The following is a 13,978-nucleotide window of genomic DNA, read 5'->3' as shown; positions in this document are numbered from 1 at the left end:
TCTGGTAGCATAGTGGTTACGAATTGGGCTGCTAACCTCAAGGTCGGCAGTTCGAAACTACCAGAAGTTCTGCAGGAGAAAGATGAGGCATTCTGCTCCTGTAAAGATTTACAGCCTCGGAAACCCTGTGCAGGGTCACTATGAGTCGGAACCGACTCCACGGTACTTAACAACAACAACAATGCTGGAGAGCAAGCTTCAGAATCTCTTCTGATATCCAATTTGGTCTTTTCTGTCTTCCTTTTGTTTTTTGCTTTCTTCCTTTGTGTGATGTTCTTGATGTCATCCTACAACTCTTCTGTTTTTTGATCATTGGTGTCTAATGCATCATATCAGTTCTTCAGACAGTCTCTAAATTCAGGTGGGATATGTTCAAGATAAAATTTTGGCTCTCAAAAATTTGTTTTTAATTTTCTTCATCTTTAGTCTGAACTTGCAAATGAGCATTTGAGGCTCTTTGTCACAGTCTGCCTCTAGCCTTTTTTTGGCTGATGATATGGAGCTTTTATACTGTTTCTTTCCTACAGATGTAGTCAGTTTGATTTCTGTGTATTTCATCTGATGAGGTCCGTGTGTATGGTCACCTTTTATGTTATTTTAAAAAGGTATTTGCAATGAATAAGTTATTGGTCCTGTAAAGTTCTGTCATGTGATCTCCAGCTTCATTTCTATCACCAAGGCCATATTTTCCAACCCCTGATCCTTCTTGTTTCCAACCTTTGCATTCTAGTCACCAGTAGCTATCAATACTTTTTGATTGCATGTTGATCAATTTCAGACTGAAGAAGTTGATAGAATTCTTGAATTTCATCATTACTGGCTTTTGTGGTTTGTGTATAAATTTAATAATAGTGATATCCCCTGGTCTTCATTGTAGGTGTATGGATATTATTGTATCACAGAAAACATTATATTTCTAGGTAAATCTTGAAATGTTCTTTTTGAAGATGAGTGTTGCTATTCCTCTTCCATTTGTCATTCCCTGCATAGTAAACCAGATTGCCAGATTCATAATGGCTAATACCAGTCCATTTCAGTTCACTAATGCCTAGGATATCTATCGTTATGCATTCCATTTCATTTTGACAACTTCCAATTTTCCTAGGTTTGTATTTCATACATTTCATGTTTCGATTATTAATGGATGTTTACAGCTGTTGCTCCTTATTTTGAGTTGTGTCCCGTTAGCAAATCAGGGTCCTTAAAGCTTTTACTCCATCGTTTTTATTACTAACGGTCAACTGTACTCTGAGGAGGCAGCTCTTTTGAGTATTTTGAGTGCCTTCCAATCTGAGGTGTTCTTCCTTTTGGCACTGTATCTGACAATATTCTGATGATATTCATCATATTTCAATATTCCGTATTCTGGTGCTGTCTGGTAGTGTTCCATTGCTGTTCATAAGGTCTTCAATGGCTAAATAGTCAGAAGTACTCTGCTTCTCGTTCATCCTAGTCTGTCTTAGAAGTTCAACTGCAACGTGTCCATTATGGGTGTACCTGGTGGTATTTAAAAAATCGGTGTCTTAGTTTCCAACGTTACAGCAACACAGAAGTCACCACAGTACTGACAGATGGTTTGTGGAAATCATGCTTCTTGTTGGCTGTTGTTAAGTGCCGTCGAGTTGGTTCTGACCCATAGAGACCCTGTATAGGGTTTCCAAGGAGCAACTGGTGAGTTTGAACCGCCGACTGTGCGGCTCAGACAACTTTGCAGTTCAGCGCATTAACCCACAGTGCCACACCACAGGACTCTGGAATGATATTTAGGAAACCTTAATTCTCCTTTGATACAGATTTAAATTTTATTTTATAATATTAGAAATTAAAGGCAAAGTGCCTAAGTCTTATCATATAAAGAAAGCTCTTAATTTTTATATTTTTGCCATTACACAGTTGTCTTTTTCTGATAGTTGATATGTTTGCGTGGCTGTAATTGGAATAGCTATTTTTCTTTTTAAGTTTTTATTGTGAATTGAGTGAAGGTTTACAGAGCAGATCACATTCAACAAGTCATTATAATGCTTTTCATCCATGTACCATTGTTAACAGTAAAACGAATACCAGTATTCACTTGAAGTTTTGCACTCCTCCTTGTGCTTTCAGCTCCCTTTATCTTTCCTCTGCTAACCTCTCTCTTGTGTAGTATTACCCCATAATCCAAGTTCACGTGCTACTTTCTACCCTTTATCCGGTGAATCATCTTCCCTTTCTTCCCATCCCTAGTAACCATCACGGTGGTGGTGGTGGTGGTGGTGGTGGTGGTTATGTGCCGTGGAGTTGGTTCGTACTCATAACAATCCTGCACAGAGTTTCTGAAGCTGGAAATCTTTAAAGGAGCAGAAATCTTTCTCCTGGGTAACCATCGTAGATGGTTTCTTTAAGCATGAATCTTTTCTTTTTACAACTGTCGTCTCATACAGTATTTTGTGATGAACTAATTTTACTCAGCACTTCCCACTTGTCCATGTTGAAATAACTGTTTTTTCTTAGGCTAATTTAAACTCTTCTTAAGATAAATTTTCCTTTTGAAGAAAAGATACATGTTGAATTTTGAGAATTAGTGATCTAATCACATGTGTTTGGACTTTTCCAGAGGCCATGTGGAAATGTTACATCACCTTTTGCTCAGAGAGATTGACTAAGAAGACAAGTAGTGAACTCCTCAGAAAGAAGGTCAGCCCTTGTGTTCTGTGGTCTCAGTGACTGACTAGAAAGTGACTGTTCTCAAGGAAGAACACAAACGTGGCTCTTCTCTGGTCTGCGGCAGCTTTCTTGAGCTTCATGCTTAGCCACTTCCTGTCTTCTTGTTTGGGAAGAAACCTGGCATGCTGAAGTTGTGAGTGGTTTACCTTACTACTTGCAGCTAGGTTACTAGGTGTCCCTTTTTTTGCTGGGCTACGCTTGGTGCAGCTGCCTAACTCAAGATCTTAAGTCAAACCTTCTCTGATTCTTCAGAGATACGCAAAACTGCTTTTGCTTGCTGTCCGAGGCCAGAATCCTGTAATGGGAATCTTTGTGATGGGTGAACTGAAGGATTTTTCTCTTTTCAGAGGCTGGAAAGAACCATGACTGCATTTAGAAAGGCACATGAACTCAAGCTTCTGCCTGAATTGCAGTACAAGCAGTGGGTAAGGACCTGGAGGCCCCATTTACTGCCTTTATTCCAGTTGTTGAGTGCTGGGCTCATGTGTCTTCAGTAGGCATAGTCATATACCCATTGCTGTCAAGTAGAACTGGTAGGACAACTCCCTTGGATTTCCAAGGCTGTCATCTTTAGGACCGGAAGGAGATGGCCACATCTTTTTCCCAAAGAGTGGCTGATGGGTTCAAACTGCTAACCTTTGGCTGCTGAGGGCTTCTGCACCTTCAGTGCTCCTTCATATGCCTGGGGTTTTAAGACATTTGTGGGAAAATTCCAGCATCGTTTTAATTCCATTTTCCCACAAACTTTTTGAAGCCCCAAAGCAGCCCATCCAACATTTCGGTAGGGTAAAACTTAGGGAGTGTTTATTGTCAGTGTTTGGTGTTTGGGAAAAATGAAATCTCAGTAAAAGGAACAAAATGAAGAAAAGAATTCAGTGTGGGTGTATTATGTTTGTCTATTTACATGTCTTTTATTGAGTATCCTTTTTCTGAAGGCTGGTCTAGATTAGCCATTGGTACAATAAGGACAAATTAGATGCTTTTCAGAAGTCAGCATTCTGGTAAGAGTCATATTAAACCATTGTTAACCTGTGGTGTTGGTAAGGACTGTTTCATAGACCAGAACAGTGTGCTGTGGTAATAAATACATAGTATTTGCTACATAGTAGGTGACTTGGACAAATCACTTGAACTTTCTGTGTGTTTTGCTTGGTTTTAAAATAGTGATAATGTTCTATGTCTTTGTCTTCTCACAAAGTCGTCAGAGAATTCCATGAGCTGTTGAATGTGTTTAAATACTTTCATGTGGAAAAAAATCAGGACAAGATTTTCTTAAGTGTTTATTTTATATAATCCATACCTTCTTTGATCCATATCATTGTGCAGTTTTATGTAACTGCAATTGGCATCTTGCTGTGATGTTTTATAGAGCCCTGGTGTGGTGCTGTAGGATAAGTGATGGTCTGCCAATTGTAAGGTCAGTGGTTCAAACCCACCAACTCTTCCTTGGAAAGCCAGTATTAATCAAAACAGACTCAATGGCACTTAACAACAGTTATATTCTATTTTTACTTTTAACATTTTTCTCATACTTTTATGTTATTTACATAATGCGTATGGTGCTTCAAGATAATTCTTTGGACTCCAAGGTCCTTGTGAACTGAAAGGTCAGCAGTTCAAACTCACCAGCTGTCCTTAGAAACCCTATCTAGGTCATTATTGAGTTGGAACCAACTCGACGACACTTAACAACAACATATGATAATTTATTATACCAACATCAAGTATCCTGTACTCATCAAATCTTAGATGTTGCCCTTCTTAACTCTCCCACCTTATCATTCATTTGGTGACTTTAGATTTTATTTTTATTGTTATATACATCTACATATATACAAGGGCACGGTGATTGTAGGATATACATGGACCGCCATCCACAAGGACAGTGGTTCGAACCCACTAGCTGCTCTGTGAAAGAAAGTTGAGGCTATCTATTTTCACAAAAATTTACAGCTTTGAAAACACTATGTTGTTGTTAAGTCCCATTTAGTTGGTTTCTACTCATAGGAACCCTGTATAGGCTTTCTGAGGAGCAGTTGGTGTGTTCAAATTGTTGATTTTTGTGGTTAGCAATCTAATGCTTATTCTACAGCACCACAAAGGCCTAAACAGGGACTTTATGAGTCGGAACCAACTTAAGTGCACTTAACAACAACAAAAAGGCAGGTGGAAACATTATCTTTTAATTCTGTTTTTCATAAACTTTTTGAAGCCGCCTCGTATAGGTAATTTGTTTACACTGTATGTTTTTAAAAGGAGCGCATCACTCATGGATGATGCTCTTTATTTTTGAGCCAATCTGCTATTTTGCTGAAAGGTGATCTCCTGGGTTCAGTTCAGAGTTTAAAGGGAATCTCAGTGCAGTAGTCTCAAAGTTTCCTCTAATCTCCCCGAGTCCAGTAAGTCTTGTTTTTTTTAAAAGAGTTTTGTTACTGAGTTTTTCCCTGTTCTGCCTAGGCTCCTTAGTAAGAATGTGTGGTAGTTGTCATCATCCTGCACTTTTGATCTCTGCTTAGTTGAGGCTTTGGTTTATGTAGGCTGTTAGTCCTGTAGACTAAGTTCTTCTTTTGGATCTTTGGTTTCTCTTTTGCTCCAGATGAGTAGAGATGGTCACTCGTCGGCTTTTAAGACCCCAGATACTACTTACCTAAACTAGGATGTAGAATATAAACTTCATAGTTGTGTTGTACCAGTTGACTGTGTTGTCCCATGAAACTATGGTCCTAAGCATTCAAACCCAGGAAACCAAACCTGCGAGGCATGTGGTTATATCTGGGAGGTATCCCTGACTGTACCCCCTGTGTGCTTTATTGTATATATGAATATTTATTGTATATATGAATCTTTGTGCAGCACACAGAAACATGTGGACCTGTGCCTATAGAAATAAACATATACATGGATACATACCTATCCTGTATTATACATATATATGCATACATAGCTACCTATGTAAGCACTCATATATTTTTTGTTGTTCATCCTACTGTTGTCAGATATGGACACTTTTATGATTCCTGCCTTAAATAAAAACCCAACAACAAACACACCAGTTGCCATGAATTCTATGTTTCATAGGATTTTTAGGGACTGTGATCTTTTGGCAGGCCTGTACTTTGAAGTGCTTTTGGATGGATTTGAACCACCAACTTTTTGGTTAGTAGAAGAGCACTTAACTGATTGCATCACCCCAGGACTCTTTATGATGCTTACTACCTATTGTTGAGTCTTGGTGTGGTGCTTTGGGTCAATGTGCCAGACTACAAAGCCATTATAACTGCAAGGTTGGTGGTTCAAGCTCACCAGCTGTTCCTTAGAAACCCTATACAGGGTCACTATGGGTCAGAACTGACGCAATGGCACTTAACAGCAACAACAACCTCTAGTGTCAAATTACATTTCAGAAAAAATTTATCCATTTATAATATGCCCAACCATTTAAATGAATATATCTCTTTCCTTCCAACACCCGGTTTTGTTGAGTCTTTTCTGACTCCTGGCAACTCTGTAGGACAGAGTAGAACTGCCCCATGTAGTATCTAAAGCTGTAAATCTTTGTAGAGACAAACTGGTGGGTTTAAACCTTTTGGTTAGCAGCTGACTGTTTAACCACTGTTCCACCATTGTGCTCTCCTGTGTCTTTGCAAACCCCACAAATTCTGGTTTTATCTTTATTGATTATTATACTCAGTTTGGTGTGGCGCTGTGGGTTAATGCACCAGACTGCAAAGCCATTTAAACTGCAAGGTTGGCGGTTCAAGCTCACCAGCCGCTCCTCAAAAACTGTATACAGGGTCGCTGTGGGTCAGAACCGACTCAATGGCACTTAACAACAACAACATACTCAGCTTACTGTATATGGGTTCTAGAATAGCCAGTTGTTTCATTAAAAAATTCTCATGTAAATTATTCAGCCCCTCTGGTTTTCATCTCTTCTTTGCTTTTCTGATAGCTATTGGGGATGGAAGCAGGGAAAGGAGGAATTCCAGATTGCTCTCCTTTTGCTTGCTTAGCAGTCCTGATAAAAGGTTTAGTGGAAAAAATGCTTGCCTCCGATAATGAGCTGCCCAGGTGTTTGCGGACTCAGTCATTGATTTCCCAGTGACCCTTTGTGTTTCCTAGGTTGAGTTGCTGCTGCATCATCACTCCTTAAAGGAAGCCCTGGAAGTGGCCATTGCGGGGACTGAATTGTTTAGCGCCTCTGTGACGATGTGGCAGATGAAGCTGCAGGTGTTGATTGAATCAAAGAGCACTGACATCACCACGCTGTTTGAAGAAGCCTTTGTGCACCTGAAGCCCCAGGTCTGTGAGTTGTGTCCTGTATATTTCATTCTATTTAGGAAAACTTCTAAGCCTTCAGCCAACGCTAATTCAGAGTGTACTTACATCATGAAAGCTGATGCTAGAGTGTGATTTTCATCCACTGGTGAGGTCAGTCCATGGAGAATGGCCTCTCTGATTGTTCATTTGAAAATTGACTATATCATAATAAAGATGATATGTATTATATAACATTTCCTATTCTATGCAGGTATTTTACAAGTGAGAAATAGTAATAGAATTTATTCCCACATGTTTCCAAAGACTCTTTACTTTTAACCACACATATATTTCAAAATCTTGAGATTATAGCTTTGCAATTCTTTTTTTTTTTTGGTATTCGTATGAAAAAAGCATTCGAGAAGGTAAAGTGGGAAACAGCTAAATTGCTACTCACATGTGTGTGCCTCTGGGATATGAGTAAAGATGAGATAGACAGTTCAGCCTAGATTAGTATTTGTATTGTGGGTCTGACTAACTGTGGGCTGTTACGTTTTTAATTAACTGAAAGAAACTTGGTGATAGTAACGGAAGGCAGTATTCCCCATCTGAAGAAAATGAGAACTAGCAAGAAAGTGCTGCTCTGGGTGACTTTATACGAGTAGGTAGCTTGTCCTTTTAGGCAGTTCTGGATGCCCAGAAGGCAAACTCAACATTAATCCATATACATACATGCATTTTTTTTACATTTTACTTATTTTGTTATTGTTGGGAATACACAATTCAACAGTTTCTACAGTTCAGTGATGTTGATTATATTCTTTGGGTTGTGTAACCATATTCACCCTCCTTTCCTGAGTTGTTCCTCCTCCATTCACTTAAACTCACTGTCCATAAGGGTCCTATCTAATTTTTCAAGTTGTGAATTTTCCCCATATAGAGAATTGATAAAAGAGTATAATGCTCAAGGTAGACATTTCTTCTAGTTAAGCCACACTGTTGTTTGGTTTTAAGAAGACTTCAGGGATATTTTAGTTTAAGGCTTAAAGATTATCTCAGGGCAGTAGTTTTCAAGGGTTCATCCAGCCTCCGTGGTTCCAGAAAGTCTGGAATCCATGAGAATTTAAACAGAATGAATCCTTACTTTATATAAAGTTTGATTATGTTAGGAGTCCTGTACTTTATTTTATATATAGTGGCTAATTTTCAGAACATACTGCTAAGCTGTCATTTTCTAATGTTTTAATTGTGAGCAGGTTTGCCTGCCATTGTGGATTTCTTGGGCAGAGTGGAGTGAAGGTACTAAAAGCCAAGAAGACACTGAAGCAATCTTTAAGGTATAGGTCTTGATGTGTTTAGGGAATGAGTAAATATTGTTCACTGATTATTAGCTTGAAGGATGTTTTCCAGCACTATGGAATTGAGTGCCCTGGGGTGGTTTTGAGAACATTTGTTTCACTATCTGTAAATGGCCTCATGCAACTTGTTGCTGTTTTTCCTTTAAATTGTAGAAAGCGATCCTCGTTGTTGCAGGTGCTGACTCAGTAATCCTGAAGGATAAATACCTTGACTGGGCTTATCGAAGCGGTGGCTACAAGAAGGCCAGAGCAGTGTTTAGAAGGTACTGATGATCTTTCACATCTGCTGCTGGTCTCTTCTCCCCACACTCAACTCCTCCTCATACCCAGATTATATGTACCACAAATAGTATCTGAAGAAGTAATTCAGACATTTTTTTAAAAAAAGTTCTGCTTCTGTCTCCTCTTTTGAACAATAAAAAGTTATTAGCCATTGTGGAGAAGTCCTGGTGTGGCGCTGTGGGGTTAATGTGCCAGACTGCAAAGTCATTTGAATCACAAGGTCGGTGGTTAGGGTCTTTGGAAACTCTATACAGGGTTGCTATGGGTCAGAACTGACTTAATGGCACTTAACAACAACAACAACCCATTTTGGAAAACACAAAATAAATAATTCATTATAATCCCTTCATAAAAAAAACACAACAAAACTTATGTTAATGTATCAGTTTAAAATTTATTTTTAACATAGTTAATCTTATATCTGTGATAATTCCAATTTGTGTATGTGCCATAATGTATTTGGCCACAGTAACTGTGTTTTGATGAGTGTTTACATAAATATTACTTGGAAATTCTTTCCTTAGAATATATTTTTAGGAATGGAATTAATTGGTTTTCTTCCAAGAGACCTTGAGATGTAGAGAGAACTTAAAACTGGCAAAGTGACAAAGAAGAGAACAGGAAGAATGCTGGATAATGATTGTTAAGTGCTGTCGAGTCAGTTCTGATTCATAGTGACCCTGTGTAGGGTTTCTGAGGAGCAGCTGGTGGGTTTGAACTGCCAACCTTGTGGCTCACAGTCCAGTGCTAATCCTGTAGTGCCACACCAGGATAATGGTGATTATGGGTAAATCCTTAAGATTTAAAGCATCGAGCATAGATGGTGGTTTGGGTCAAGTTCCTGCGTTGTCTTGTGGCCTCGTCTTTATTAAAGCATGAGTTGTGGAGGCACTAAAATGGGTATTTTGTATTTGTGAAATATGAGGTCTTTTGTCACTGTAGAAAATAAAATTGCCTTCCTTTCCCTCTTCTCTTTAGTTTACAGGAAAGACGTCCATTTTCAGTTGATTTTTTTAGGAAAATGATCCAGTTTGAAAAGGAGCAAGTAAGTATTCTGTTCATTTCTTGTCCAGGAAAATAGGTTTGTGGCTTCTATTACCATTTTATTAGTTTAAAAGGTCTCATTATAGCAGTGTAAAGTTTTGGTCCCCTGATCCAACCCTTTTTTCATAGACATGGCTTATGAATGTTAATCAAGCAAAAAAGAGAAAGTATGTGTCTGGGAAATAGAAAACTCATATGCCACCTCTTACAGGTAGCCTTTCCTGACTCCATAATTAATGCCTATCTGTTGTGCTGGGTTATTAGGTAGAGAGCGGACCCTCAGTAACGCTTTCTGGTGTCATTAGCTGGAATTGGTGAGCGCAGAAAAGTTCATCAGGAGTCTCGGTGAAAAAATTGAACACTGAAATCCAGGTTAATACAAACCTGCTGCCATTGAGTGAATTCTGACTCAGGGTACCCCTCTGTTTAGGGTCTCTGAGACTGTGTATCTTTGTGGGAGCAGATAACTTCATCTTTTTTCTGTGGAGCAGCTGGTGGGTTTGAACCACTGACCCTGCCATTAGTAGTGGCAGCCCCACCAGAGCACCTACACATTAATAACTAACCACATTGATTTTTGTCAATACGTTTCTGTTATACACAGTTACTGTATGTTTAATGGTTGTATTATTCTTAAGCTATAATTTTTCTTTCTTTTTTTTTTTTTAAACTCCATAGTTGTCTTATTTTTTTTTTTTAACTTTTCCATTACTTATAGTTTGTTTCCACTTTCTGATAATTGAAAACAGTCTTTTTGTTTATATGTTTTTCTTTTGAATTATTTTCCTGAGATAGGTTTGTAGAATCAGGGATACTATTTCACTTTTAATTTTTTATATATATATTGCCAGATAGTCGTGTAAAAACATCATTCTTACTCCGTTCTCCTGTGCATAAGGTCACTATGGGTAGGCACCGACTCGATGGCATCTAACAACAGCAACATAGCCTTGAGAGCGTTATGAGTTGTGGGTTATGAGTTGTGGGTTATGACTTGGGTTGCTAACTGCAAGGTCAGTAGTTTGAAACTACCAGACGCTGTTTAGGAGAAAGATGAGGTGTTTTGCTCCTGTGAAGATTTACAGTCTCAAAAACCCAATATGAGGGGGCTTCAGAAAGTTAATGTGTTGTTTTTTCCCTGGAGAAGAGCCAGACTTTGTTCGATTTAGTTGCCCCACCCCGCCCTTAAGTGCCTGGCAAATAGTAACTTCCTAATAATGTTGAAATTAAATTGAGACATTATAAATTATGCTTTTAAGACAAGATTGCTTTTTCTTTTAGGAATCCACCAAGATGATGAATTTAAGAGAATATTATGAGAGGGCTTTACGAGAGTTTGGATCTGTAGATTCTGGTAAGTAGACTTCAGTTACAGACAAATGGGTCTGTCTGGATGTGCTGCCTATGGCCTGTCAGTGTGGTTAGAACAGTGTGTCTAACCTTATTGAATCATGACCATCTTTGAGGATAAAATTACATTCTTCTCCTGCCTTCTTCCTTTTGTGTAAATACTTGGGAGCAATTTTTCAGGAATTTTTCATATTTTTCATATAATTTCAGGGATTCACAAGCCAGAGAGTCCATGGGTCTTATATTAAGAACTCTGGATTAGAGAAAGATTTGCTCAGTTTGTTTTTCTAAAAGTGATATTTGGAAGGGGTAAATTACTGTAGTTTTCCACAAACGATGCATGCTCTATGTATGTTTTAGCCAACTGCTGCACCAGTTGGCTAATGCCTTATGTTATCATAGGTGCACATTGCCGATATTTTTTACACATTGCTGACTTCAGTTGGCACTAAAACATAAGGAAACTATGAAATAAGCAGTCCTACAAAGAGCACAGCCTTCGGTATGGATTGCATCTCAATGTAAAGAAAACAAAAATCCTCACCACTGCAGCAATAAACATTCTTATCAAAGGAGAAAAGATTAAAGGTGTCAAGGACTTCATTCTTCTTGGATCAACTATCAACACTCAAGGAAGCAGCAGGCAAGAAATCAAATGACGTATTGCATTAGGCAAATCTGCTGCACAAGACCTTTTTTAAAGTGTTGAAGAGCAAATATGTCAGCTTGAGGACTAAGGTGCGCCTGACCCAAGCCATAGTATTTTTAATAACCTCATAAGCATGTGAAAGCTGAACAGTGAATAAGGAAGATCATAGAAGAATTGATGCTTTTGAATTCTGGTGTTGGAGGAGAATATTGAAAGTGCCATGGGCTGCCAAAAGAACAAACGGATCTGTGTTGGAAGAAGTGCAGCCAAGAGCGTTCCTTGGAGGCCAGGATGGCCAAACTTGGTCTCTCATACTTCAAACATATTATCAGGAGGGACCAATCGCTGGAGAAGGATATCGTGTTTGGTAAGGTGGAGGGTCAGAGAAAAAGAGGAAGACCCCCACCTAGATGGATTAGCCAAGTGGCAGCATCAATGGACTCAAGCGCGGCCACAGTGGTGAGGTTGACCCAGGATCGGGCAGTATTTCGTTCTGCTGTGCATAAGGTCGCTGTGGGTCGGTACTAACTCGATGGCACCTAACAACATCAACAACATAACCTAATTGAATCCTGGTGTGGTGGTATAGGATAAACACTAGACTGCAAGGTCAGTTGGAACATTACGGTCGGTGGTTAAAAGCCACCAGCCACTCCTTGGAAACCTAAGCCACCAGTCGCTCCTTGGAAACCCTGTATAGGGTCACTGTGAGTTGAACCATCTCAACTCTTAACAGCACTTTAACAATATAATCTAATGGTTTCATTTAAGATGGTCTGATGAGATTTTTCATTCATGGTTGAACTAATGCACACCTGTTTTCATTCTTTATTTTTTGATTACTGGGGAAATGCCAAACTCAGTCTATGACTTTTTGATCATGGCATTATACCTTTATTAACAATTATGATCAAAAGTAATTTTTTCATACATGTCTTTTTATATATGTTTTTATTTTTATACACATAAGGAGGAGATTAAAGAAAGTAAACAGACAGAAAGAGAATTAACAGAATGATAGAATTGACCTGTAACATGGTGAATGAGGCCAAAAATTCACTTCTGGGAATGTCATGAGACTATGCGGTATATGTATGGGCATACAATGTCAGAATTGTTTTTATGTAATCTCATTGTTTCCATGTGTTAGCTTCACAAAGTTCATAGATAAATGGAATGTAAAGATAAATAGAGTTTTCCCACAAACATTTTGAAGCCCTCTTTATATGTATGAGTGCTTTATTTGTGATAAAAGAGGGTAATAACATATAGGTCAGAACTGCAAAGGAGGGGAGTTACAGCAAAGGGTAAACGGGATATAGATTGGCATTAGTTGTCATGTAGTGTCACCACATTGCACTCATTTGTAGGCGTGTCAGGTGTACCCATGGGCAGAGGTATGTTATGTATAATCTGGGGTTTTTTATATGAACACAAAAATACTGATGTATAAGTCTTCAGCCTCATCTGAAGGAACGAAAAATGACCACTTAACCTGGTTTCACTGACCTTGTCCTGGTGAAATGAATGAAAGTCGTGTTTTGCTATCCCAAGCGAGTTTTATTAAAAAGTTTTAAAGTTACAGTGAATTAATTGGAGTCAATGTCACCTTCAAAGAGGCTCAGAAAAATCCTCCTTTTAAAAATTGTAGTATTTTTTTACAACAAGAATAACAGGCTGTCCTGACTAAAATGAATGTTTTCTACTTTCATTTAAAATTTGTTTTGATATACCTTAACGCAAAGAATTCAAGTATGAAAGGTATTGTCTCATGTAGGGCTCTAGGGAAGTAGCAGTAAGAAGTTAAATTTCTTAGAAATCTTGAGTTGAATCAATATTAAATAATTAAATTTACCTAATAAAACGTTGCCAGTTTTTTAATTGTATGTTTGCGGTAATTTTTTTGTCCTCTTTAAAGATCTGTGGATGGATTACATAAAAGAGGAATTGAATCACCCACTTGGTAGAGCTGAGAACTGCGGACAGATCTATTGGCGAGCCATGAAGATGTTGCAGGGAGAAGCAGTAGAGGTGTTTGTAGCTAAACATGCTATGCATCAGACTGGCCAGCTGTGAAAAGAGGAAGAACACAGGCAATTTGGTGAAAAAGAATTGTAAGCCCTATGGGCAGATTTTCAGATTGTAATTTGGTTAGAGATGGCTCACAAGATAGCAGTCTGCTTTTTTTTGTGTGTGACTTTATTTAATAATAATGTATCGATATTGGTTCATCAATTGTAACACAAATCGATATTGGTTCATCAAATGTACCACACTACTGCAAGGTGCAAATAATAGGAGTAATGTGTGCAGGAAGTGGGGAGAATAGTTA

The 13,978-nt window shown here is 38.5% G+C and overlaps 1 protein-coding gene across 1 annotated transcript in view; it reads left to right on the top strand.

Moving 5' to 3' along the window:
- Positions 1-13,722, top strand: part of UTP6 (UTP6, small subunit (SSU) processome component, homolog (yeast)) — a 42,621-nt gene extending 28,899 nt beyond the window's left edge. The window contains exons 12-19 of the mRNA XM_006832294.1: positions 2,594-2,673; positions 3,051-3,128; positions 6,826-7,005; positions 8,220-8,300; positions 8,475-8,584; positions 9,582-9,648; positions 10,929-11,001; positions 13,565-13,722. Coding sequence (XP_006832357.1) covers positions 2,594-2,673; positions 3,051-3,128; positions 6,826-7,005; positions 8,220-8,300; positions 8,475-8,584; positions 9,582-9,648; positions 10,929-11,001; positions 13,565-13,722 — 827 coding nt within the window. The remainder of the gene's footprint in view (positions 1-2,593; positions 2,674-3,050; positions 3,129-6,825; positions 7,006-8,219; positions 8,301-8,474; positions 8,585-9,581; positions 9,649-10,928; positions 11,002-13,564) is intronic.
- Positions 13,723-13,978: the final 256 nt, after the last annotated feature.

This window comes from Chrysochloris asiatica, unplaced genomic scaffold, assembly GCF_000296735.1.
Source record: "Chrysochloris asiatica unplaced genomic scaffold, ChrAsi1.0 scaffold00007, whole genome shotgun sequence".
Classification (NCBI taxonomy): Eukaryota; Metazoa; Chordata; class Mammalia; order Afrosoricida; family Chrysochloridae; genus Chrysochloris; species Chrysochloris asiatica.
Note: the sequence above shows the minus strand (reverse complement) of the source record. Positions and strands in the feature narration are given on the sequence as shown.